The following is a 24,496-nucleotide window of genomic DNA, read 5'->3' as shown; positions in this document are numbered from 1 at the left end:
TCATGTTGGCTTCAACACCTAGTGAGGGATCCACCCTGGCTTGGTGGTGCATTTGTTAGGATGCTGGGGAGCAGGTGACAGAACCCATTTGAGCTTGCTTGGGCATTGGGGAGAATTTGTTATAAGGCTACTGGGGTGTCACAGAACTCAAGGACAGGGACTGGAGTGTTGTGGGGAGCCCAGAAGCCCCTGTTTTACTTCTTTCTTTGCTTTTCCTGAATATCTGCTTTATTCTTACTCTATAGACCTGCTTCCTCCTCTTCCACCCCACATGGTGGGATGTAGTTTTTGCTTCAAGAAAGCAGCCTGGTGGAATCTCTTGGCCCCAATCCCAAATTCTCTGGAGAAGGGGCTCTTTGGTTTAACTTGGATAATGTTGTCTTCAGCTGGGGGTGGGCACATCGTGCATACATGGCTGCTGCTGGGGAACCATGTAGATGATGTGAGAGGAGCAGCACCCGGAAGAGGGCGCTGGGCGGATGTCCAGGTCGTGTCCACTTCTGATTGTTTAATTCTTCTTCTAAGTGGATGGATCTTTCTTCAATACTCAGCAAATCCTGATCATTCCAGAATAATTCATTATAGCCAATTGGTTATAATGTGCTTCTCTAAGGTTATAATGTGTGTCCCTAAATATTTAGGGACAACAAATCTTCATGGGTTTGAAGACTTGATGGTGGAAAAAGGAGTATATATTTGAAGGCTGGATTTTGATGAACAGTGATTATTCAGGGAGTCCATTTCAACCTGAAATTAGGAAAAACTGGCCGGGCGCAGTGGCTCACGCCTGTAATCCCAGCACTTTGGGAGGCCGAGACGGGCAGATCGCCTGAGGTCGGGAGTTCAAGACCAGCCTGGTCAACATGGCAAAACCCATCTCTACTAAAAGTACAAAAATTAGCCAGGCATGGTGGCGGGCACCTGTCATCTTAGCTACTTGGGAGGCTGAGATGCGAGAATCACTTGAACCTGGGAGGCAGAGGTTGCAGTGAGCCGACATCGTGCCACTGCACTCCAGCCTGGATGACAGAGCAAGACTCTGTCTCAAAAAAAAAAAAAAGTGTTTTATATACACATTGGAATATTATTTAGCCATAAAGAGAATGAAATCCTGTCATTTGCAGCAACATGGATGGAACTGGAGGCCATTAAAAAATAAAATAAAATAAATAAGGAAAAACTGATCAATAGTTTGATTTGACCAAAACCAGGGCAAATCTGATTTTCATCTTTGCAAGGGGAGCAAATTTCTTTTATCTCCTCTGGCTTTGAAACCCTGAAATGAAAGGAGGAAAGGCAGAAAAAAGAACACATAGCAAGTTATCATCAGGCTCAGTGCCCATTACATTCCCTGAGCCTGCTTCCTTGACTTCATCCCTGGCAGGACTATTCAAAGATGATTCACTCATTCATCCATATATTCATTCATTCATCATTCCTTCATTCAACACATACGTTTTAACATTCATCCTGCTTTTCAAGCTATAGTTTAGTGAGGGAAATGGATAAACACAATACAGTGTGAGAACAGTTACAGGGCACATCTAAGCTAGCCCGGGGTGGGTCCGGAAATGCTTCCCGGAGCAGAGGAAACAGTTGACAGCCAAGTGTTGACAGATAAGTAGTATTAGCCAGGGAGAGACATGGGGAATGTATTCCAGGCAGAAGGAACAATGTGTATTAAAGGTTATTGGTAAGAAGAGTGTGTGGCCCAACCAGGAAACAGACATTCTAAAGGCATAGGGTCCACCCAGGAGCATGGTGGACCCAGATCCCTGAAAGATGGGAGGTGCTCAGGCACACTTCCTGGGCTAGTTGAGGAGTCTGGATTTTTATTCTTTTTTTTTTTTTTTTTTGAGATGGAGTCTAGTTCTGTCACCCAGGCAGAAATGGCACAATTTTGCTTCACTGAAGCCTCCACCTCCTGGCTTCAGGTGATTCTCCTACCTCAGCCTCCTGAGTAGCTGGGATTACAGGTGCCCAACACCATGCCTGGCTAATTTTCATGTATGTGTGTGTGTGTGTGTTTGCTGTTGTTGTTGTTTTTTGAGATGGTGTCTCGCTCTGTTGCCCAGGCTGAAGTGCAGTAGTGCGATCTTGGCTCACTGCAAGCTCCGCCTCCTGGGTTCATGCCATTCTCCTGCCTCAGCCTCCCGAGTAGCTGGGACTACAGGCGTCCACCACCATGCCCAGCTAATTTTTTGTGTTTTAGTAGAGATGGGGTTTTGCCATGTTGGACATGCTGGTCTTGAACTCCCAACTTCAGGTGATCCGCCCACTTCGGCCTCCCAAAGTGGTGGGATTACAGGCTTGAGCCACCACGCCCGACCTGGATTTTTATTCTGAAGACTAATGGGGATTCTAAGGAAGGAACCAGCCTGATATAATTTGCATTTGTGTCCACATCTGCTGGCTCACGGCTGTGTGGGAGGCTGAGTGATGGGGAGGAAGGATTACTGAATGGGGATCTGGAGGTGTGGCCTCATGCTTTGTTTCTAACCAGCTGTGTTGTCTTTGGAATGGTGCTTAAATTTGGGCTAGACCAGTGGGTCTCGGTCACCCCCCAGGGGACATCTGACAATGTCTGGAGGCATTCTTGGTTGACATAGTGGGGTGGGGGCTGCTACTGGCAGCTAGTAGGGAGAGACCAGGGATGCTGCTTAACATCCCACAGTGCACAGGGCAGCCCCCATCACAAGGAACTATCAGCTGAGACTGTGCATAGTGCCTACACTGGACCCTTGCTACTGAAAGTGTGGCCCGTGGACCAGCAGCATTGGCATCACCTGGGACCTTGTTAGAAATGCTCTTAGACCCCACCCCACATCCACTAAAGCCCACTGTTCATTTCAACAAACTCCCCGATGATGTGAGTGCACATTCAATCTGAGAAGGGCTTCTTTGAGGTGAGCCTTAGTGCCCATCCCCCTTTGGTGGCCCCAGATGCCAAGGGTATGTGAAAGGGGTGGGTAGGGAATATGGGTCTCACCTGCCAATCTGCTTATATTAACACTTGTCCACAGGTGTGTTTTAACCGAGTGCTGGGGATTCACGAGAGCCACAGCGTGCACTACACCTTCGGCTTGCCGGGTCTGCTTGGAGAGATCACCTGCATTGTGCTGATGGCGCTTCGTGTCGTCTGGGCCAGCAGTAACATGTGGGTCACTGGGCTTACCCGCCATCCCCATAGCACTCCCCTCCAACTCAGGAAGAAACGTGCGCAGAGTCCTTAGCTGGGGCGTGTGCATTCAGGGCCAGGTGCTCAGTTGGCTTCAGTAAATGTTTGTTGGCTGATTTATTCAGAAATTCTGCCCAGCCCCTACCTTGGATGGATTTATCACCTCTCCAGGCCACCTCTTCTTTCCAAATAGGGCAGCCTAGGTGTAGGACAAAGGCGCGAAATCTGAGACCCCACAAAGACAGAGCAGGTCAAATAGGCCCAAGCCAATTAAGACTGTGGTTCAGGTCATGATGCAGAGCTTTGCTGTGGACCTGCTCCCACTGTGTACTAGCTGGGCGTGCGGCTTAACCTTTCTCGGCCTCAGTCACCCCATTGTAAATGGAGATAATGATACTGTCTCCGCTCATAGGGCTGTTGGGATGCTACTGGATTTAACAAGTGAATGCAGGAACATGCTAAGCACAGCCCGTCCCTGAGGCCCAGAGAGGGGTGGACCTTGGCTGAGGTCTCACTGTGAGGTGGGAATGTGGGCCTCCAGACCAGAGGGAGGTCCTGTGGCCCCTAGACAGTGGACAGCAATGATCAGTTTGACACACCAGAGCCCTGGCCATTACCTCCTGGATGTTGTGTGAATATTTTCTGGACATGGCTTATATAAAATGAAAAAGTGAATTGGGTGCAATATAGGGATGGATTTTTAAAGATGAACTGATAGCCTGATGATAATCATATTCACTGATAACATTTACTACTGTTGTTGACTGCTTTATAAGTGTTGAGCATTAGGCTAAAAACCATTATATGCGTTATCTCCTTGAATTCTCACAACTGCCTACTGAGGTATTCTCAGACTCTAAGAAATGATATTTAGGAGAAGTTATCTGCCCAAGATCACTGGGTTGGAACCTGGCTGTAAAAATGGCTGAAGCAGGTGATGAGGAGCTGATGTGTTTGGAGGTGTCTCAGAGAAATCATGGAGGTGCTGGGGTTCCTTCTGGTTCTTGGATGCCTTATACAGAGACAACCGTAGCCCCAAGTTATAGGGATCACATAACAGTGGGTGAGACATCCTTGCTTGGGGTGAGGAGGGGATGACCTGTGTGAAGCAAGGCGCCTCTGTCATGGGTTCCAGTGATGTGTCTGCCACTGTCTTAATAACTGCAATTCTAAGCAGAAGCTTTCCTCCCTCTGGGCCTGAGAGTTCCCCTCCGTAAGATGAGGACTTGACCTAGCAAGGTCCCACTCGGATGCCTGTAGAGAACAGGCAGGGGAGGTTAGGAAAAAAAAGCCCGTGAAGGAAGGGAGCTCTTCAGCTCGCACCCACCATCACAGTGCAGGGACCCAGGCTCAGTGTTGCCGGATCCAATGACTTCTCAAGAGAAGCTTGAAATCTAGAGTTTTGCATGTGCTCTCCCAAGTACTGGCGGAAAATTCAAGATTGTTAGTAACACTGTGTGGCTAAATTCTGCTTGTGGGCTGTCTAGATCCCCAATTCTATGATTCTGTGGTTCTCTGGAAGCATTGGTTCTCCACAGCGCCTGCGTCACCTGGAAGCTTGTTAGAAATGCAAGCCCTACCTGTGGCCCCACCTCAGACCTACCCAGTTAGAAATCTGGGGGTGGGACCTAGCAGTTCATGTTTTAACAAGCCTCACAGGTATTCTCTTGCAAGCTCAAGTTTTAGAACCACTTACCTATAGCCAAAAAAGAAAAAACCAATCAGTGGTTTGCTGGTAAAGGATTAACTTAACAACTGGCTCTCCAAGAAGATAAAGCCTTGATTGGTAACACTTGCAATTTCTATGGTACAAACGCTTCCCACATGACTGAGTTCAAGCTGTCAAGGAGACATCACTGCACATGGACTTGGGAAGAGATGAGAACAATCAGCCCACTGAGCCTATGGGAACTGGCTCCAGCACATCTCTGCAAGTCAACTCTCATCAGGGTGAGTGAGTTGAGGACCAAGAAGCAGTTATCCTCTTGCCTTTGCAGGACCCAGGCAAAGGGAAGGGCATAGTGACTGATGATCTCTCATCCAGAGGCCTTTGGTCTGCTGAGAGTAAAAGGTGTGGGCTTCACCAGGCGTGAAGCCAGCCTTGCAGCCTTGGTCATGGTACTCAAATTCTCTAAATCTCAGTTTTCTATCTGTAAAATGAGAAAATAAGACCTGTGTCACAGGGTTGCTGTACAGATTTAGCAACAGAACATAGCCCCTTTCTCTATGATGAGTGATGCTGCATCAGTATGAGGACATCTCTATGTAATGGAAAGATGGAGAGAGGATTAAGGGCAAAGTCAGAACACTTAATAGGAACTGTGGCTTAGCTACTTGGTGGCATTGGGCAAGTCAGTTAACTTTGTATTAATTCCACAAACAATATTTCCCAATTTCCTATTCAGATGAGCATATGTGATTGAGTCAGATGCTGTGATCAGAGCCAGGATGGAGCATTTCTCACAAACTGTGGGATTTTTAAGTGATGGGAAGGCACACTGAAATGGCATTGAATCATGCGGTGCAGATATTCTTTTTCAATTCTCAATCCTCTGATTACATCAGGGAGAAAAGAAAGTCCCCACTTAGGCTGAGAATCTCTGTACCCTTCTAGCTCTTGTTAACCACTCTTTTGAATAGCAGAGAAAACCTCAGGCTGCCATATCTGGGAGAGATTTTAGCAACATTTTGTTTTCATTATATCTCTTTTTACAGCTACCTCCCATTTCCCTTCCATTTTAAGCTAGTAACACAGTTTTCTTTTAAATTCATTTATTTAAATGTAAAAATAAGTCTATTTGGAGAAAAAAAATTTAAATAGCATCTCTGGAATGCCAATATGGCTAAATTCATGAATGTTGTCCTCAAATGCTGAAATCTGGGAAGCATCTGGCCAAGCTTTGTAGACAGGCCTGCCTAGTTTGAATCCCAAGAGCCACCCATTCCAAGCCACAAAACATTGGAATTCTTGGTTCACTTCCCTAACCTGAACTTGCCGTCTGTGAAATAGGGACACTAATAGCTCACTCACAGGGCTGCTATGAGGACGTGTGTTGAGTGAGGTCTGGCCAGGAAAGACCCCGTGCGGGGAGACTGTTATCATGGTGATGGATTTCTGCTTCATTCATTTCTTTTTCCAGACAGCATCATATAGAATGAGTTGTGGGGTGGCAGTCAGCAGATTTGGGTTTATCCTTTATTCTGCCACTTATTACTTAAAAAACAACAAAAAACAACCCCAACTTATATAGTATAAGCTATATCCAGAAAAGTACAGATATCATACAAGTACCATTTGATGAATCTTCTGATATCCCTACATAACCAACACCCAGAACCTCTTCATGCCTCATTCTAGGATAACCACTAACCTGACTTCTAACAGCATCAGTCAGTTTTTGTCTGTTTTTGTACATTATATATGTGATGGTTTGAATGTGTCCCCCAAATTTCATGTGCTGGAAACTTAATCCTTCAATTCATATGTTGATGGTATTTGGAGGAATGGCCTTTGGGAGGTAATTAGGATTAGACAAGCTCATGGGGTGAGGTATGATGGGACTGGTGACTAATAAGAAGAGAAAGAGAAATCTGAGCTGGCATGCTCTTGCCCTCTCACCGTGTGATGACTTCTCCATGTTACGATACAGCAAGAAGGCCCTCACCAGATGGTGACACCATGCTTTTGGACTTCCCGGCCTCCAGAACTGTGAGCTAAATAAATTTATTTTCTTTATAATTGCCCAGTTTGATATTTTGTCATAGCAACAGAAAATGGACGAAGAAAGAAAGTTAATGCAAGAAGTAGAGTTTTTGCTGTAACAGATTCCCAAAAATGTAGAAGTGGCTTTGGAACTGGGTGATGGGAATAGGTTGGAAGAGTTTTGAGCAGGCTAGAAAAAGCCTGTATTGTGAAGAATGGAGCTTAGGCCAGGCATGGTGGCTCAAGCTTGTAATCCCAGCGCTTTGGGAGGCTGAAGCAGGAGGATCACCTGAGGTCAGGAGTTCGAGACCAGCCTGGCTAACATGGTGAAACCCCGTTTCTACTAAAAATACAAAAAATTAGCTGAGTGTGGTGGTGCACACCTGTAATCCCAGCTATTCAGGAGGCTGAAGCAGGAGAATCATTTGAACCCGGGAGGCAGAGGTTGCAGTGAGCTGAGATCGTGCTATTGCACTCCAGCTTGGGCAACAAGAGTGAAACTCCATCTCAAAAAAAAAAAAGAAAGAAAGAATGGAGCATTAAAGACAGTTCTGCAGTTCTGGTGAGGGCTTAAAAGAAGACCCCAGAACTAGGGAAAGTCTGGAACTTCTTACTGGTTACTTAAGTCACTGAGATCAGAATGCTGATAGAAATGTGACTGGTAAAGGCCATTCTGATGAGGTCTCAGATGGAACTGAAGAACCACGTGTTGGAAACTGGAGCAAAGGTCATCCTTTTTATAAAGAAGCAAAGATCTTAGCTGAACTTCATCTGTGCCAGAGTGATTTATGGAAGGCAGAAAATTGTGTAGGTCAGCCATGTTGTAGAGAATGAAAGAACATTTTCAGCTGAGAAAACAAAGTGAGGATGTGACCAAGCTACCGATTCATAAGAAAATTAGTACACATAGAACAAAGCCAGAGGCCGTTCATCAGGACAAGGGAGAAAAACTCCAAAGGCATTTCAGAGATCTTCAAGGCTGCCCCTCCTGTTACTGGCCCAGAGTTTTAAGAGGGCAGAACGGTTTGGAATGACTAGCTGCTGCCCAGGCTGCCTTGGTCTCTGCTCCCCACATTCTGGTGCAGCATTCCTCAGCCATCCCAGCTGTGGCTCAAGTGGCCCCAGGTGTGATGTGGAAGGTAAAAGTCATAAAGCTTGGCAGCATCCACATGGCACTAATTTTGAAGGTGTGCAGAATGCAAAAGCTGAGGGGGCATTGCCTTCTTCCACCTGTATTTCAAAGGATGCTATACAGTCACCACAGAGAGCCCCCTAGCAGAGCAGTGTCTAGTGGAGCTACAAGGGTGGGGCCACTGCCAATTCCCCAGAACAGGAGAGCTATCATAGTGCAATGCCAGCTTGGGAGAACTGCAGGCATGAGACTCCAACCTGTGAGAACTGCAGCATGGGCAGAGCCCAGCAAAACCACAGGGGCAGGGCTCCCCAAAGCTTCGGGGGTCCAAATTTCATAGTGTGCCCAGGAGGTGGCACATAGAGTAAAAGATCATTCTGAAGGTTTAAGGTTTAATGTTGTTTTCTATGTTGGGTTTTGTACTTTCTTGGAACCAGTTACCCTTTTTTCCTTGCCTCTTTCTCCTTTTAGAATGGGAATGTCTGTCCTATGCCTGTTCCACTGTTGTATTTTGGAAGTAGATAACTTGTTTTGATTTTACAGGCTCACAGCCAGAGGGAATCTCCCATAATGAATTGTACCTTAAGTCTCACCCACATCTGATTTAGATGAGACCATGGACTTTGGACTTTTGAGTTGGTGCTGGAACAAGTTAAGACTTTGGGGGTTGTCTAAATGTGGTGTTTCATGCCTGTAATCCCAGTGATTTGGGAGGCCGAGGTGGGAGGATTGCTTGAGCCCAGGAGTTCAAGACCAGCCTGGGCAACATAGTGAGACCTGTCTCTGCAAAAAAATAAAAATAAAAAAATTAGCCAGGCATTGTGGCATGTGCCTGTAGTTCTAGCTACTTAGGAAGCTGAGGTGAGAGGATCACTTGAGCCCAGGAGTTTGAGGCTGCGGTGAGCTATGGTCATGCCACTGCATTCCAGCCAGGGCAACAGAGTGAGATTCTGTCTCTACAAATAAAATTAAATAAACGTAGCTGGATATGGTGGCACACATCTGTGGTCCTAGCTACTCAGGAGGCTGAGACAGGAGAATTACTTGAGCCCAGGAGTTTGAGGCTGCAGTGAGCTATGATCATGCCACTGCATTCCAACCTGGATGATAGAGTAAAATCCCATCTCTAAAAAAAAACTTTGGGGCTATTGAGGTGAATTTTGCATGTGAGAAGGACATGCATTTTGGGGGCTGGGGCAGAATGCTCTGGTTTGAATGCATCCCTCAAATTTCATGTGTTGGAAACTTAATTTCTAAATTCATGTGTTGATGAAATTGGAGGTGAGGTCTTTGGGAGGTAACTAGGATTAGATAAAGTTACCAGGGTGGGGCCCCTATGATGAGACTGGTGGCTTACAAGAGGAAGAGAGACCTGAACTGACATGCTCTTGCCCTCTTGCCATGTGATACCCTCTGCCATGTTATGGCACAAGAAGAAGGTCCTCAACAGATGCCAGCAGCATGCTCTTGGACTTCCCAGCCTCCAGAACCATGAGCTATATATACTTATTTTATAAATTACCCATTCTGTGGTATTCTGTTATAGCAACCGAAAATGAACTGAGATAATATACATGGAATCATACAGTAAGTCTGTGCTTTTGTATGCTTTTTTACTCAACATTGTAGTTGTGAGATTCATCCAGGTTGTTAAGCATTGCTGTACCCTTTTTCCACTGGGATATAGTGTTGTGTTATGCTTGGGTCTTAATTTATAAAGGTGACTGAGTGACATTTTCTTCTAGTATTATTGGAAGGAAAGTTTGGTTGTTCACAGTTCCCCTGTAAATAAGAGGCAGAACACATCATGCAGGGCTACACAAAACTGTATCACCCAGGGACCAGGCAGCAGAAGGAGAGGGGGAACTGGGACTACGCCTTTATGAAAAAGAGTGGTGGGAGAGTAACTGGGTGAGGGCATCCACTAATGGCCAGGAAGTGAAAACACTTATGTTGGAGTTTGTAGCTGAGGGGTTTATGAATTTCCCATGCCTGAGAAAGCTGACTTGCAAGAAAATGAGATAAACAACTTTGGCCATTAGTGTGGCCCCGTGATAAATGAATGCCAAGTAGACAAATAGAGAATCTGAGAAAAGATAGTTGGAACAAGTGTGCCATTGTGTGAATACAGCAGAATTTATTTATCCATTATTGAGGAAGATTGGGTAGTTTCCAGTTTGGAGCTATTAGGAATATTCTAGTATTGCTCCTATGAACATTCTAGCACTTTTATTTTTGGAACACACGAATGCACTTCCATTGATTATATGCCTAGAAGTGAAATTGTTGAATTATACAGTATTCACACAGTCAGCTTTAGTGGCTACTGCTAAACAATTTTCTCTAGTAGTTTGTGCCAATCTAATCCCCAGAAGCTCCTTTTACTCCGCATTTTGCCAACACTTGGTGTTTTCCTGCTTTATGATTAGTCATTTAGGAATCAAACCTGTTGCTTAAATTTTGCTATCTCTAATAACTAACTAAATGGAGCACTTTTCATCTGATTTTGGACAGTTGAATATCTTTTCTTGTGAAATGTCTATTCAAGTTAGTTTGCCCATTTTCTATGGTGGTGTTTGGTCTTTTTCTTATTGATTTGTAGGAATTTCTTACGTATCCTGAATATGAATCCCACTTTGTGGGTTACCTTTTTCCTTCTTTCTTTCTTTTTGAAAAGGAGTCTCCCTCTGTCACCCAGGCTGGGATGCAATGGCGCTAGCTCACTGCAACCTCTTCCTCCCAGGTTCAAGCAATTCTCATGCTTCAGCCTCCTGAGTAGCTTAGATTACAGGCACATGCCACCATGCCCAGCTAACTTTTGTATAGACGAAATAATTTTTGGTAGAGACAGGGTTTTGCCATGTTGGCCAGGCTGATCTTGAACTCCTGGCCTCAACTTTGGCCCACCTTGGCCTCCCAGAGTCCCAGGATTACAGGTGTGAGCCACCGTGCCCAGCCCACCTTTTACTTTCTTAATGGTGTCTTTTGAACAAGAGAGACTCTTAATTTTAATATAGTCCAATTTATCATTGTTCCCTTTATGTTTAGTTCTTTTATGTCCTGTTTAAGAATTTTTGCAGCTGGCGTGGTGGCTCATGCCTGTAATTCCAGCACTTTGGGAGACTGAGGCGGGCAGATCACGAGGTCAAGAGATCAAGATCATCCTGGCCAACATGGTGAAACCCCATCCCTACTAAATATACAAAAAATTAGCCAGGCATGGTGGCTGACTCATGCCTGTAGTCTCAGCTACTTGGGAGGCTGAGGCAGGAGAATAGCTTGAACCTGGAAGGCAGAGGTTGCAGTGAGCTGAGATCACGCCACTGCACTCCAGCCTGGTGACAGAGCAAGACTCACAACTCAAAAAAAAAAAGAAAAAAAGAAATTTTGCAAGGTCATGCAGATGTCCCCCTGAATTTTTTCTAAAAATCACTTAAGGCCGGGCGCGGTGGCTCAAGCCTGTAATCCCAGCACTTTGGGAGGCCGAGACGGGCGGATCACGAGGTCAGGAGATCGAGACCATCCTGGCTAACACAGTGAAACCCCGTCTCTACTAAGAAATACAAAAAACTAGCCGGGCAAGGTGGCGGGCGCCTGTAGTCCCAGCTACTCGGGAGGCTGAGGCCGGAGAATGGCGTGAACCCGGGAGGCGGAGCTTGCAGTGAGCTGAGATCCGGCCACTGCACTCCAGCCTGGGCTACAGAGCGAGACTCCGTCTCAAAAAAAAAAAAAAAAAAAAAAAAAAAAATCACTTAATATTAGATCAATGAATTGAGTAATTGACTCCATTTTTCAGTCATTCAATAAACATTTCCCTGAGGTTTTGATAACCTGAACTGTGTTTGGTGCTGGAGAGGAAGCAAACTATTGAAGATATACAAAGATGGCAAAGATGAGGGCCTGGAGCTTGCCATGCGGATGGGGGGATGGCTGCCTGAATGGTTGGGCAGGTAGTTGTTGATATCTGCACTCACTACTTGAGCAGCAGGGTGGCAACTCTTTCTATCTTTTTAATTTATTTTTCTAGTCCCAGGGTAGTTCTTTTCAATTCTCTCCACTCCCCCATGATCTCATGAAGTAGGAATTGCCATTATTTCCCCCACTTTATAAGGAACAATCAGTAAAGACAGGTAAGATAACCAAATGACATACAAGGGGGGCCCACCCCACGAGGCTGCAGGCTTGGGGCTTTGCTTTGTCTTAAAAATGAGAAGATGAGCTGCCCACCTGTTGAGACAAGAAATAGGAAAGGCTTAAAAAACTGGCTTGTTGTGTACAACTATCCGTGGGGCTGCAGTGAAGGCAGTTCCCAGGTGCAGGCTGAACCCTGGCACAATCACATTTAGCATCCAAGGGCCCCCGTAATATCTTAATCTTTGAATTGAACCCCTGGGGTTGCCTTGAAGGGGAGAGGTCCTGGAAGTATGTTCAAGGGGTAAGGATGGGCAGGGAGATGGGTCTGAAAGCCAAGCTCTACCCCACCCACCTTGCCCCAAGAGAAATAGAACCTTCATCTTTAATTGCCTGATGAGAAAACTGGGGGCTGGCCAGACGTGGTGGCTCATGCCTGTAATCCCAGCACTTTGGGAGGCTGAGGTGGGCAGATCACTTGAGGTCAGGAGTTCGAGACCAGCCTGGTCAACATGGTGAAATCCCATCTCTATTAATAATACAAAAATTAGCCAGGTATGGTGGCATGTGCCTATAGTCCCAGCTACTTGAGGCACAAGAATCGCTTGAACCTGAGGGGCAGAGGTTGCAGTGAGCCGAGATCGTGCCACTGCACTCCATTCTGGACGACAGAGTGAGATTCCGTTTCACAAAACAACAACAACCACCAAAAAAAAAAAAAAAAAAAAAAGAGAGAGAGAGAGAAAACTGGAGGCTCTGAGAGGTTAAGGGACTTGCCCAGGGTCTTGCAGCTAGTAAGTGACAGAGCTGGCACTTGAGCTTGGGTTTTCTGACTCCTGGTCTGGTTCATTATCCACAAGGTGCTGAGAACTAAAATAAGCCACAGACGATCTTGGAATCTCCTTCCCCTCCCTCCCTCCCACAGGTCTGCATGGCTTTTGGGGAAAATGACAGGGGAATGTACCAGCTAGGAAGAGGACCCTTGTTTTCCTCATGGCCCTTCCTGGCAATGGCACTACTGACACCAACAGTCCTTTTTGTCCCTGATGACCTCTGCTGCCTGATGCCCAAGTGACCACCTCTGCTTTGTCATTTCTAGGATCGGCTTCCAGGTCCTTCTCAGCACTGGGACACTCAGCTTGGCCATGGCGATGAGTATCACATCTGGTCTCCTGACAGGTCAGTGTGAGGCCACCTTTCTTCCACCATTGCCCAGGACATAGCACCTACATCCAGAGCACACCCTGCCATGTGGCTGGATGTATTTGTGGCCCATCTCCTTCCCTGAGGATCACATAATTTCATAATTGGAAAGGTCCTTAGAGGTCACCTGCTGCTGATGTGGACTGTGAGGCCAGGGAAGGGAAGGGACATCCCTGAGGTTATAAGTAGGGTGAGTGGCAACATTGCAGACTTTTGAACCCAGGGCTGATGATCACACTCAGTTTTGCACAGAAGCCTGAGAAAATCCTTACACACAAAAGCCTACCTTTTATTTCTGAGGACACCCATAATACTATTTTATTCAACAGATATTTATTCAATATCCACTATGAGCCAGGCACTGGGGACACCGCTGTGAGCAAAACAAATTCTCTGACTTCATAGAACTGACCTTCTAGTGGGGGAAAGTATTAACAATAAATAGACAAATAAGTGTCTACTATGTCAGATGGTAATAAGTGGCTGTGAAGACAGAGCAAACTAGAGAGACATAGAGTCAGTGTGGGATGGGGTGTTCTTTTAGAGGGGTGGTCAGGGAGGGCTTATCTGAGTAGTTGGCTTTTAAGCAGAGGCCCCAGTGAAGAGGAGGGAGATATGCCATGCATTTAGTTAGGGGAAGAACCTTCCATGAAAATAGGATGGCAAGTGCAAAGGCCCTGAGGCAGGGGCATGCTTTGTGTGTTGAGGGAACAGTAAGGAGACCAGTGTGGTTGGTGTGAATGGAGTGAGAAGGAGTGGCAGGGGTTGAGGGCAGAATGGTAGCGAGGAGCAGGCCCTTATAAAAGATGGGAAGCCACTGGAGATCTTTCAACAAAGGAGTAAAGTATGTTTCTGCTCTTGCAATACAATAGAACAGCAAAAAATCTTGGGGAGTTGCTAATTAGTCAGTTTTACTTATAGGCCAGGTGAAAATATGTGGCTATGTGCAGTGGCTCACACCTGTAATCCCAGCACTTTGGGAGACCAAACTGGGAAGATCACCTGAGGTCAGGAGTTCGAGACCAGCCTGGCCAACATGGTGAAACCCCGTCTCTACTAAAAATACAAAAATTAGCCAGGCGTGGTGGCGGGCGCCTATAATCCCAGCTGCTTGGGAGGCTGAGGCAGGAGAATTGCTTGAACCCGGGAGGCAGAGATTGCAGTGAGCCGAGACTCTGTCTGGGAAAAAAAAAAAAAAAAAAAGGAAAAAAGAAAAAAAGAAAAAACACATTCAGGCCAGGAGCAGTGGCTCACGCCTGTAATCCCAGCACTTTGGGAGGCTGAGGCGGGCAGATCACCTGAGGTCAGGAGTTTGAGACCAGCCTGACCAACATGGCAAAACCCTGTCTCTACTAGAAATACAAAAATTAGCCAGGCGTGGTGGCATGTGCCTGTAGTCCCAGCTACTTGGGAGGCTGAAGTAGGGGAATGGCTTGACCCCGAGAGGTGGAGGTTACAATGAGCTGAGGTTGCACCACTGCCGTCCAGCCTAGGCGAGAGTGAGACTGTCTCAAAAAAAGAAAAAAAGAAAGAAAATATACATTCCATCCAGAACTGTTCACCTTTATTCTATAAGCAAACATCTTTTATTGGTTAGACACCCATATACGTGTCCCTAAGCAGGAGGTGGATGCCAAATAAGAGACAAATGACATAAGACACTATGAGTTGTGTGACGTCGGGCATGTCACTTCACTCCTTCTGAGCCTTGGTTAGCTTCTCTGTAAAATGAAAGGATTATAACTAAGCTGGCTTCCTTCCAGCTTTAACAAACTATATGGAGGTACTTTTTGGAGTTACCTGGGTAATTTTTGAGCATGAGATTGGCTAGAATTCCTTTAATATACCAATGTTGGGCCTTAGCTTTCGGCAGAGTCTGTGTGAAGAAGCAGAGGCGGAGCAGAGTTAATTCCGTAAGTTAACGTTCAGTTCGTGGCAGCTGGCAATCCAACCCTGGGAAAGGCTGCCGGATTTAGCAAAACTGCAAGGTGTCTGTTTTTAAATTCGAAATGAATTGGGTATCCTGCATTTTATTTGGCAACTCTATCCCAGGAATCACACTGTTCACTGTTATCACTGGTATGTTCAAAGTGGTGCTGACTTGTACTCTGTCTTGTAAGGTACCTGGGGGTCTTTTTGTGAGACGGAGTCTTTTTTTGAGACGGAGTCTCCACTCTGTTGCCCGGGCTGGAGTGCAGTGGCGCGATCTCAGCTCACTGCAAGCTCTGCCTCCCAGGTTCATGCCATTCTCCTGCCTCAGCCTCCCGAGTAGCTGGGACTACAGGCGCCCGCCACCACGCCCGGCTAATTTTTTGTATTTTTAGTAGAGACGGGGTTTCACCGTGTTAGCCAGGATGGTCTCGATCTTCTGACCTCGTGATCTGCCTGCCTCAGCCTCCTAAAGTGCTGGGATTACAGGCATGAGCCACCGCACCTGGCCCTAGGGGTCTTATGCTTCACTGGAGTCAAAAAAGATGAACAGAGGAAAAGACAATCATATTGTTCCTTTAAGAGTTAAGACCAACAGGCTTTCCTCTTTATATGTTGTTTTTGACATTAGCGAACTGGTGATTAAAAACAACTTGGGTGGCTCATACTTGTAATCCCAGCACTTTGGGAAGCTGAAGCAGGAGAATAGCTTGAGGCCAGGAGTTCAAGACCAGCCAGGGCAACATAGTGAGACCCCATCTCTACAAAAGATACAAAAATTAGCCAGATGTGGTGGTACACCTGTAGTCCCAGCTACTCCGGAGGCTGAGATGGGAGGATCAGTTGAGCCTGGAGGCAGAAGTTGCAGTGAGCTGAGATCGTGCCATTGCATACCAGCCTAGACAACAGAGTGAGACCCTATCTCAGAAAAGGAAACAAAACAACTTGGACAATGGAAGGGGGAAAAATTCCCTCAAGCAGCCAAAATTGCACCAAATGGATTCCCAGAAGCTAAGCACTTAACTTGTTAATTGACCTCTCTATTTGGAGCCTGTCTGTACTTATTTAAGAAACAATCCTATCAAGCATAGTTATTGGATTTCTCAGCTCAGGTAGATTAGAAATAGCAGATTAGAGGTGGGCTAGGTTTCTAGAGGTAAAGTACACCAGCAGAAGTTAGAAGTGAAAGCAAAGAGCCTAACAGAAGAAGATAAATTCTTTTTTTTTTTTTTTTGAGACAGAATTTTGCTTTTGTTGCACAGGCTGGAGTGCCGTGGCACTATCTCGGCTTACCGTGTAACCTCCGCCTCCTGGGTTCAAGTGATTCTCCTGCCTCAGTCTCCTGAATAGCTGGGATTACAGGCATGCACCACTACGCCCGGCTAATTTTGTATTTTTAGTAGAGACAGGGTTTCTCCATGTTGGTCACACTGGTCTTGAACTCCCGACCTGAGGTGATCCGCCCGCCTTGGTCTCCCAAAGTGCTAGGATTACAGGCGTGAGCCACTGCGCCCGGCCGAGAAATTCTTAAAACTGGACACACGAACACAAAACGCTTGGGCTGCTGAGAGATTAGACCAACAACCCTCCATGGCTACACACCTTTTCCACATTATATGGCACGTTATGAGTGGGTATTCCTAGTGATAGTTCTGATTTTTTTTTTTTTAGAAAAAGTCTAAATATGTTTAGTGTTGTCTCAGAAGACAAAATATATTTTAGACAGATATTCCTCAGTGATGAGTAAGCCTCAGCTAGCTGCAAAATTCATGCAGGTGCCAGAGATCATTACTGAGTAATTCAAGCTAACTGCGTCATATGCTGGTGGTACCCTGCATGCCAATATCACCTAAGGGAAGCTCCGCGAAAGGGAAATTTGAATCTCACTAAGCACTCGCCCGTTCACGTTAACCACGCTGGAACTGATCGTCCTTAATAATACACAGCTAAATCTATCAGGAGCATTTCCTTGCTTCCTGTGAAAGGAAGCACTCATTCCATGTGTCCCGTGAAATTCAGCCAGCTTCCAGAAGCTGGAGGAATACATATGGCCAAGCTATCTGGGCAGAGAGTAGACGGAAAATGGAGGCTGGGCACAGTGGCTCACACCTGTAATCGCACCCTTTGGAAGGCAAAGGCGGGCAGATCACTTGAGCTCAGGTGTTCAAGACCGGCCTGGGCAACACGGCGAAACCCCGTCTCCGCAAAAAATACAAAAAAAAAAAAAAAAAAAAAAAAAAATGAGCTGGTTATGGTAGCACACACTTGTGGTCCCAGCCACTTGGGAGGCTGAGGTGGGAGGATTGCTTGAGCCCGGGAGTTTGAGGCTGCAATGAGCTGTGATTGTGCCAGTGCACTCCAGCCTGGATAACAGAATGAGACCCTGTCCTAAAAACAAAAAATAAAAGATACTTAAAGAGATGGGGAAAGGGAAGGGCAGGCACCAAAGCATATTATAAGCTACTTTCCTAACTACACAAGTGGAATCTTAAACTGAGGTTCTCGGGAGTTGACTGGAGCCAGAGAAGACAGACCTATAGGAGCACCCAATTGGAGTCACCCTCTGTAGTAGCCTGTATGTCTTACACGGATCAGCTTTCAGGGGGCCCTTCTACTCCATCTGGGGAAGGACATCAGATGTGTGGTTCTCATGTACTGCTCAGTGCACTGCCATTCCCAGTTCTTTAAAAAAAAAAAAAAAAGTCTACAGAATCGGCCAGATGCTATGCCTTATGCCTATAATACTAGCACTTTGGGAGGCCAAGGTGGGTGGATCACCTGAGGTCAGGAGTTCCAGACTAGCCTGGCCAACATGGTGAAACCCTGTCTCTACTGAAAAAAAAAAAGTTAGCTGGATGTGGTGGCAGGCGCCTATAATCCCAGCTACTTGGGAGGCTGAGGCAGGAGAGTTGCTTGAAACTGGGAGGCAGAGGTTGCAGTGAGCCGAGATCATGCCATTGTACTCCAGCCTGGGTGATAGAGCGAGACTCTGTCTCAAAATAAAATATAAAATAAAAATAAAATAAAATAAAATAAAATGTCTACAGAATTAAGCTGGTCCGGGAATGACGGGGCTTCCTTTTATTTGTCTTTCAATTGTGGGAGAAAAAGGATTTCTATGGAGATACTGTCATTTTGACACACAATATTTCGATTAATCTTGAGATTAAAAATCCTGTGCTCCAAAAGTTTTAACATTTAATTATGCATTTAAACAGGTTTGCTTCTAAATCTCAAAATATGGAAAGGACCTCATGTGGCTAAATATTTTGATGACCAAGCCTTCTGGGAGGTAAGATTTTCCACCTATTAATGTGATAGATTTTGAGTGCGTGAACTTAAAAACATACCTAGGTATGTATGTTGACTTGCTGTTTTTGAGTAAAATGGAAACAAAAATGAAGTAAGGAACAGCAGGAGGAACTGGAGGAGGAACAAATCCATGATATGCGTGTGTGGGGGAGGATGGCGGGGAGGTGGCAAAAGTCACCATTTCCCTGATGCCTCAAATTCATTCACAGTCAGGGATGAGACAGCTGCCACTGGCTGCACTTCCCCTTCCCATCTGCAGTCCTCAACACAGCCAAATAGTTTGACATTCAGGTGGCAGAACCCCACAAGGCAAGAGCAGGAAGAAACCTCAAGCCTTGGAGTCCAACCCCTTTTCTGACAGATGCTAAGAGTGGAGATATGACTTACCAAGACCTTACAGCTGGCTGGGCGCGGTGGCTCACGCCTGTAATCCCAGCACTTTGGGAGGCCGAGGTAGTGCGATCACCTGAGGCCAGGAGTTTGAGACCAGCCTGGCCAACATGTTGAAACCCCATCTCTACTAAAAATACAAAAGTTAGCTGGGTGTGGTGCCACATGCCTGTAATCCCAGTTACTCGGAAGGCTGAGGCAGGAGAATCGCTTGAAATCAGGAGGCGGAGGCTGCAGTGAACCAAGATCGCGCCACTGCACTCCAGCCTGGGCGACAAGAGCTGACGCTGTGTCTCAAAAAAAAAAAAAAAAAAAAAAAAAAAAATCTTACAGTGTGTGAGTATCCAGGCTGAGTCCTGAACACAGCTCTTGATAAATGATAACAGGCAGGCACAAAAAAATGTGTTGTACAGGAGTCTGAGATCACTTAGCAAAGGGACGTAGAGCTCAAACAACTCAGCAGCTGCTGAGGGTCCCGTGTTACATTGTAGTGTTTGTTGTTGAGACTGTGCTAGAAAGAAGGTAAAGAAGGTTGGGGCTCACTCCCTGCCCCCTTCCCACTCTTCTCCCTTTGACCTACTCATAGTTCACGCAGCACTCTGATGTGTCCCCTTAGGCCATCCTCTAGTCAATGCTGTGGGTAGGCTGGACCAGCAGGGACCTGTATTGTCACAGTAAGTCCAGGCCAACAGAGGTCAGACTGCCACCCGGTGTTGTACCTTTGTGAGTGGCAGAGCCAAGCCAGAACCCAGGCCTTCTGAATCCCAGGCCAATGTTTGCCCCACCCAGCATCCAAGATGTCGCTCACTAAAGGGACAGAGAAGCAGCCTTATTATGGGCCTGGACACCTGTGCCTGAGGGATCAAGCAGAGAGAACCTGAGGAGAGACCCTGCCCCTTCTTTTCCTTCTCCTTCCTCTCCTTTCTCCTTCCTCTTCTTCCTCTTCAAATAGCTTTTTGAGGTATAACTGGCAATCAATTGTACATATTTAGGCCGGGTGTGGTGGCTTATGCCTGTAATCCCAGCACTTTGGGAGGCCAAGGCGGGTGGATCACTTGCGATCAGGAGTTTGAGACCAGCCTGGGCAACATGGTGAGACTCCATCTCCACTAAAAATATAAAAATCAGCCAGATGTGATGGCAGGCGTCTGTAATCCCGGCTACTCGGGAGGCTGAGGCAGGAGAATCACTTGAACCTGGGAAGCGAAGTTTGCAGTGAGCCCAAATCATGCCACTGCACTCCTGCCTGGGTGACAGAGCAAGACTTTGTCTCAAAAACAAAACAATTGCACATATTTAAAGTATATAATTTGATACATTTTAACGTATTTGTACACCCAAGAGACCAACACCACCATCAAAACAAGGAGCACACTCATCACTTCCACACACTTCCTCCTGCTCCTTTGAAATTCCTCCCTCCCTATCCACCTGGTTCCACCCACAGGCAACCACTGAACTACTTTCTGTCACTACAGATGGTTTGCATTTTCTGTAATTTTTTGGTTTGAGACAGAGTCTCACTCTGTCACCCAGACTGTAGTGCAGTGATGCCATCATGGCTCACTGTAGCCTCAACCTCCCCAGGTTCAGGTGATCCGCCCCCCTTACCTCCTGAGTAGCTAGGACCACAGGTGCATGCCACCATGCCAGGCTAATTTTTGTATTTTTTTTTTGTAGAGATGGGGTTTCACCGTATTACCTAGGCTGGTCTCGAACTCCTGGGTTCAAGCAATCCTCCTGCCTTGGCCTCTCAAAGTGCTGGGATTATAGGTGTGAGCCACTGTGCCCAGCCCTCTGTAATGTTATACAAAGGGAATCATGCAGCACGTATTCCCCTTTGTCTGGCTTCTTTTGCTCAGCGTGATTACTCTAAGAATCATCCGTGTTGTTGTGTGTAACTGACTTTATCAGCTTCTCTCTGCAGCTGTCAGCTCCTGGCTTCTCCTAACAGCCAATCTCTCTTTGTCCCCTGCAAGGGTTCTTGCCTATTTAGCAGAATCAGGGTACTCTATTGAAAGGACTCAGAAAATTGGTTTAATCTATTCATTCATTCCTCAAGTATTTATTGAATAACTATTCTATACCAAGTACTATGCTAATCAACCAAGGATACCACAAACAGGACAGGTCTCCAGCTCAGTCACTTGAGTTGCAATAAATATTTGCTGGATAGGTCAGGTGCAGTGGCCCACATGTGTAATCCCAGCACTCTGGGGATTACTGAGACAGGAGGATCTCTTGAGCCCAGGAGGCCAAGGCTGCAGAGAACCATGATCCTGCCACTGCACTCCAGCCTGGGTGACACAGTAAGACCCCGTCTCTGAAAAAAAATTTGCTAGATAAATTAAGGAAATCCGAGGAACCCTATCTAACACTAGCCACTGCAGCAACAGGTAAACCAGAAAGAGTGTGCATTTGGAATGAGGAAACCCGATGTTAGCATCATTCTGTAATGTCATATATTATGTAATGTAGTGTATAATGTATTATATTATGTAATGTATGTATTATGTAGGCAAGTTCCTCGACCTCTTTCACTGGTAAAATAAGAGTAGTAATCTTTGCTCTATCTAAGAAAGTGGGTTATTTTAAAGATCAAGTGAGGTAATAATGTCTGTAACAACATTCTGTAAAATACAAACCACCACATCAATGTGAAAGTTTATTACTAGGGATTTAGCCAACCACGAAGGAATGTGTGAGCATAAGAGCTATCATATTGCAAGCCTACAGTTTCTGATTTTGTGCTAGGTGCTTTTCCACATTACCTGATTTTATCCTCACAACAACCCTGCATAAAAGTAAGTATCTCGCCCAGGTGAGGTGACTCATGCCTATAATCCCAGCACTTTGGGAGCCTGAAGTGGGCAAATCACTTGAGGTCAGGAGTTTGAAACTAGCCTGGCCAATGTGGTGAAACCCTGTCTCTACTAAAAATACAAAAAAAAAAAAAAAAAGCCAGGCATGGTGGCGGATGCTTGTAATCCCAGCTACTTGGGAATCTGAGGCAGGAGAATTGCTTGAGCCTGGGAGGTGGATATTGCAGTGAGCCGAGATTGCGCCACTGCACTCCAGCCTGGGTGACAGAGCAAGGCTCCATCTCAAAAAAAAAAAAAAAAAAAAAAAAGTTAAGTATCTCAGTCTTGAAGATGATGAAACGGAGGCCTAGAGAGATTAAGTAACTTGCCCAAAATGACAGAACTAATGCATAGAAGAAATTTGATGTCTTTTGGCTCCAAAGACACCCCACATATGTGTTGAGTACAGTTACTAGAGAAAAGTTATTCCACCCCCACCCCACCCCCAGAAATCTTCTGACTTGTTTTCTCGTGGTTGAGTAGGACCATTTATTCGGCAGTGTACCATTCTCAGCTTGCAGTTGAAAGCCAAATACCCATTAAACAGGCAAGGATGCAAACTTGCAAAGCTGATAAATCCAGAGGTGATTTTTAAAAAAATTTTTATTTCTTTGCAAACCATCCAACAAGACATTTTAAATACTCTTACTGAATTTCATGGAACTGACTGCCAGGGTTGGAAGGACATTAAAGCCAGCTCAGCCACTGCTTCACTGGTTGGCCAGACCACGCCTGGCACTTCTGGGAGGCAGCACTCACCACTCCCCAAGGGCACCCATCTCATCCTCCGATGGTTTATTAAAATGCACTCATTAATTTGCTAATTCATTCCACTACATGTATTACCCAATTTGTGACACGGTATGAAGTACCAGAGAGATAATTCTAATATAGTTATGGGTCTCCAGGAGCCAGATATGCTAATCTCCTATCCTCCTTACCGTGGTCCTCACCAGATACTTATTTACAAAAATTCAGTTTGTTTATTATTTTATTACCCTTTTTTTTTGAGACAAGAGTCTTGCTTTGTAGCTCAGGCTAGAATGTAATGGTGTGATCTCGGCTCACTGCAACCTCCGCCTCCCAGGTTCAAGCGATTCTCCTGCTTCAGCCTCCTGAGTAGCTGGGACTACAGGTGCCTGCTACCACAGCTAATTTTTGGAGTTTTAGTAGAGATGGGGTTTCACCACGTTGGCCAGGCTGAAGTGATCTGCCGGCCTCAGCCTCCCAAAGTGCTGGAATTACAGGCGACCGGCCAGAATTAGTTTTAAGAAATGCATGTCAGTGAGCCCTTGTGCTTTGCTAAGCATGAAATAAAATCCATGGTTTATTAAACTGAAATAAAAAAGGGAAAGGTTTATTCTTTTAATGAAAGCAGAAGACACATGAAAGATTGTGTTATAAACTGAAGTTCTAGCCGGGCATGGTGGCTCACGCCTGTAATCCCAGCATTTTGGGAGGCTGAGGTGGGCAGATCACCTGAGGTAAGGAGTTCGAGACCAGCCTGGCCAATATGGTGAAACCACGTCTCTACCAAAAATATAAAAAATTAGCCAGGTGTGGTGGTTCGCGACTATAACCCCAGCTACTCAGGAGGCTGAGGCAGAAAAATCACTTGAACCCGGGAGGCAGAGGTTGCAGTGAGCTGAGATCGTGCCACTGCACTCCAGCCTGGGCGACAGAGCGAGACTCTGTTTCAAAAAAAATAAATAAATACAAATAATGTAAAACGAAACAAGCAATCCTGGCAGTAGCTGCTGGAATGAGAGGAGGGAGAGGTCTTAGGGCGGTCAGGGAGAATGGAGCATGGAGTTGTGTTGGATTTGGCTAAGCAGCAGGAAGTGCAAGGCATTCCAAACAGAACCAGCATGAGCAACCTGGCTCGGCAGTGTGTGAAAAGGCTGAAAGGTGGCTAGAGCCACTTCAATTTCATCCTTGAGGCAAATGGGAAACTCCCAAAGGTTTGAGTGGGGAAGTGATGCCTACAGTGAAAGTTTGAGAGTGAAGTAGAGTGATTGGATTGAGTGTAGGGCGGATTCTGAAGTAACTGCAATGTGCTGAAGATTATCCATTGACTTCTGAGTATTTGCAGGTTATTTTTAAAAATGATTTTATTGCCAAGAAATATAAACACTACTGTTTTGGTACAAAAACATAACAAAGTGTGTTAAGAGTCCCTCTTGCTGTTTTATGCAAAGTTTTAAAAACCTACTCTTGTTACAGTGGTATCACCCGTACTTCTGATTTCAAATAAATGTTCTAGAGACACAGTAAGGGTCCAACAAATGCTTGTCCAACAACACAAGGAAAGCCAGCTTTTACAGTAAGGTAGGAAAACAGGCCGGGCGCAGAGGCTCACACCTGTAATCCCAACACTTTGGGAGGCTAAGGAGAGCAGATCACTTGAGGTCAGGAGTTCAAGAACAGCTTGGCCAACATGGTGAAACCCTGTCTCTACTAAAAATGCAAAAATTAGCCAGGTGTGGTGGCGCACACCAGTAGTCCCAGATATTCAGGAGGCTGAGGCAGGAAAATGACTTGAAATGGGGAGGCAGAGGTTGCAGAACCAAGATCATGCCACTGCACTCCAGCCTGGGGGACAGAGGGAGATGCCATCTCAAAACGAAACAAAGCAAAGCAAAATCATACAAAAACAT

The 24,496-nt window shown here is 45.8% G+C and overlaps 1 protein-coding gene and 1 long non-coding RNA gene across 12 annotated transcripts in view; one reads left to right on the top strand and one right to left on the bottom strand.

The window, feature by feature from the left end:
- The window catches only part of LOC112624972 (RH-like protein), a 58,289-nt gene that overhangs the window by 30,496 nt on the left and 3,297 nt on the right, over window positions 1-24,496 (top strand). For 2 of the 11 annotated variants that reach the window (XM_025386150.1, XM_025386197.1), the window contains 3 exons: window positions 3,024-3,157; window positions 13,244-13,323; window positions 18,495-18,568. The exons of 1 other annotated variant lie outside the window; for it this stretch is intronic. In XM_025386150.1, the coding sequence (XP_025241935.1) occupies window positions 3,024-3,157; window positions 13,244-13,323; window positions 18,495-18,568 (288 nt within the window). Of the gene's footprint in view, window positions 1-3,023; window positions 3,158-4,071; window positions 4,242-13,243; window positions 13,324-18,494; window positions 18,569-24,496 lie in introns of all 11 variants that reach the window. 8 more of the 11 variants (XM_025386190.1, XM_025386171.1, XM_025386142.1 and 5 more) reach the window with 7 other exon arrangements.
- Window positions 386-14,528, bottom strand: LOC112625075. Its single transcript, XR_003119514.1, has 2 exons — window positions 14,308-14,528; window positions 386-1,276 (listed from the first exon to the last, which is right to left on the bottom strand). It is a non-coding gene; the product is annotated as an uncharacterized LOC112625075 (long non-coding RNA).

Source organism: Theropithecus gelada, chromosome 1 (genome assembly GCF_003255815.1).
Source record: "Theropithecus gelada isolate Dixy chromosome 1, Tgel_1.0, whole genome shotgun sequence".
NCBI lineage: Eukaryota > Metazoa > Chordata > Mammalia > Primates > Cercopithecidae > Theropithecus > Theropithecus gelada.
This window is presented reverse-complemented; position numbering and strand designations above follow the sequence as displayed.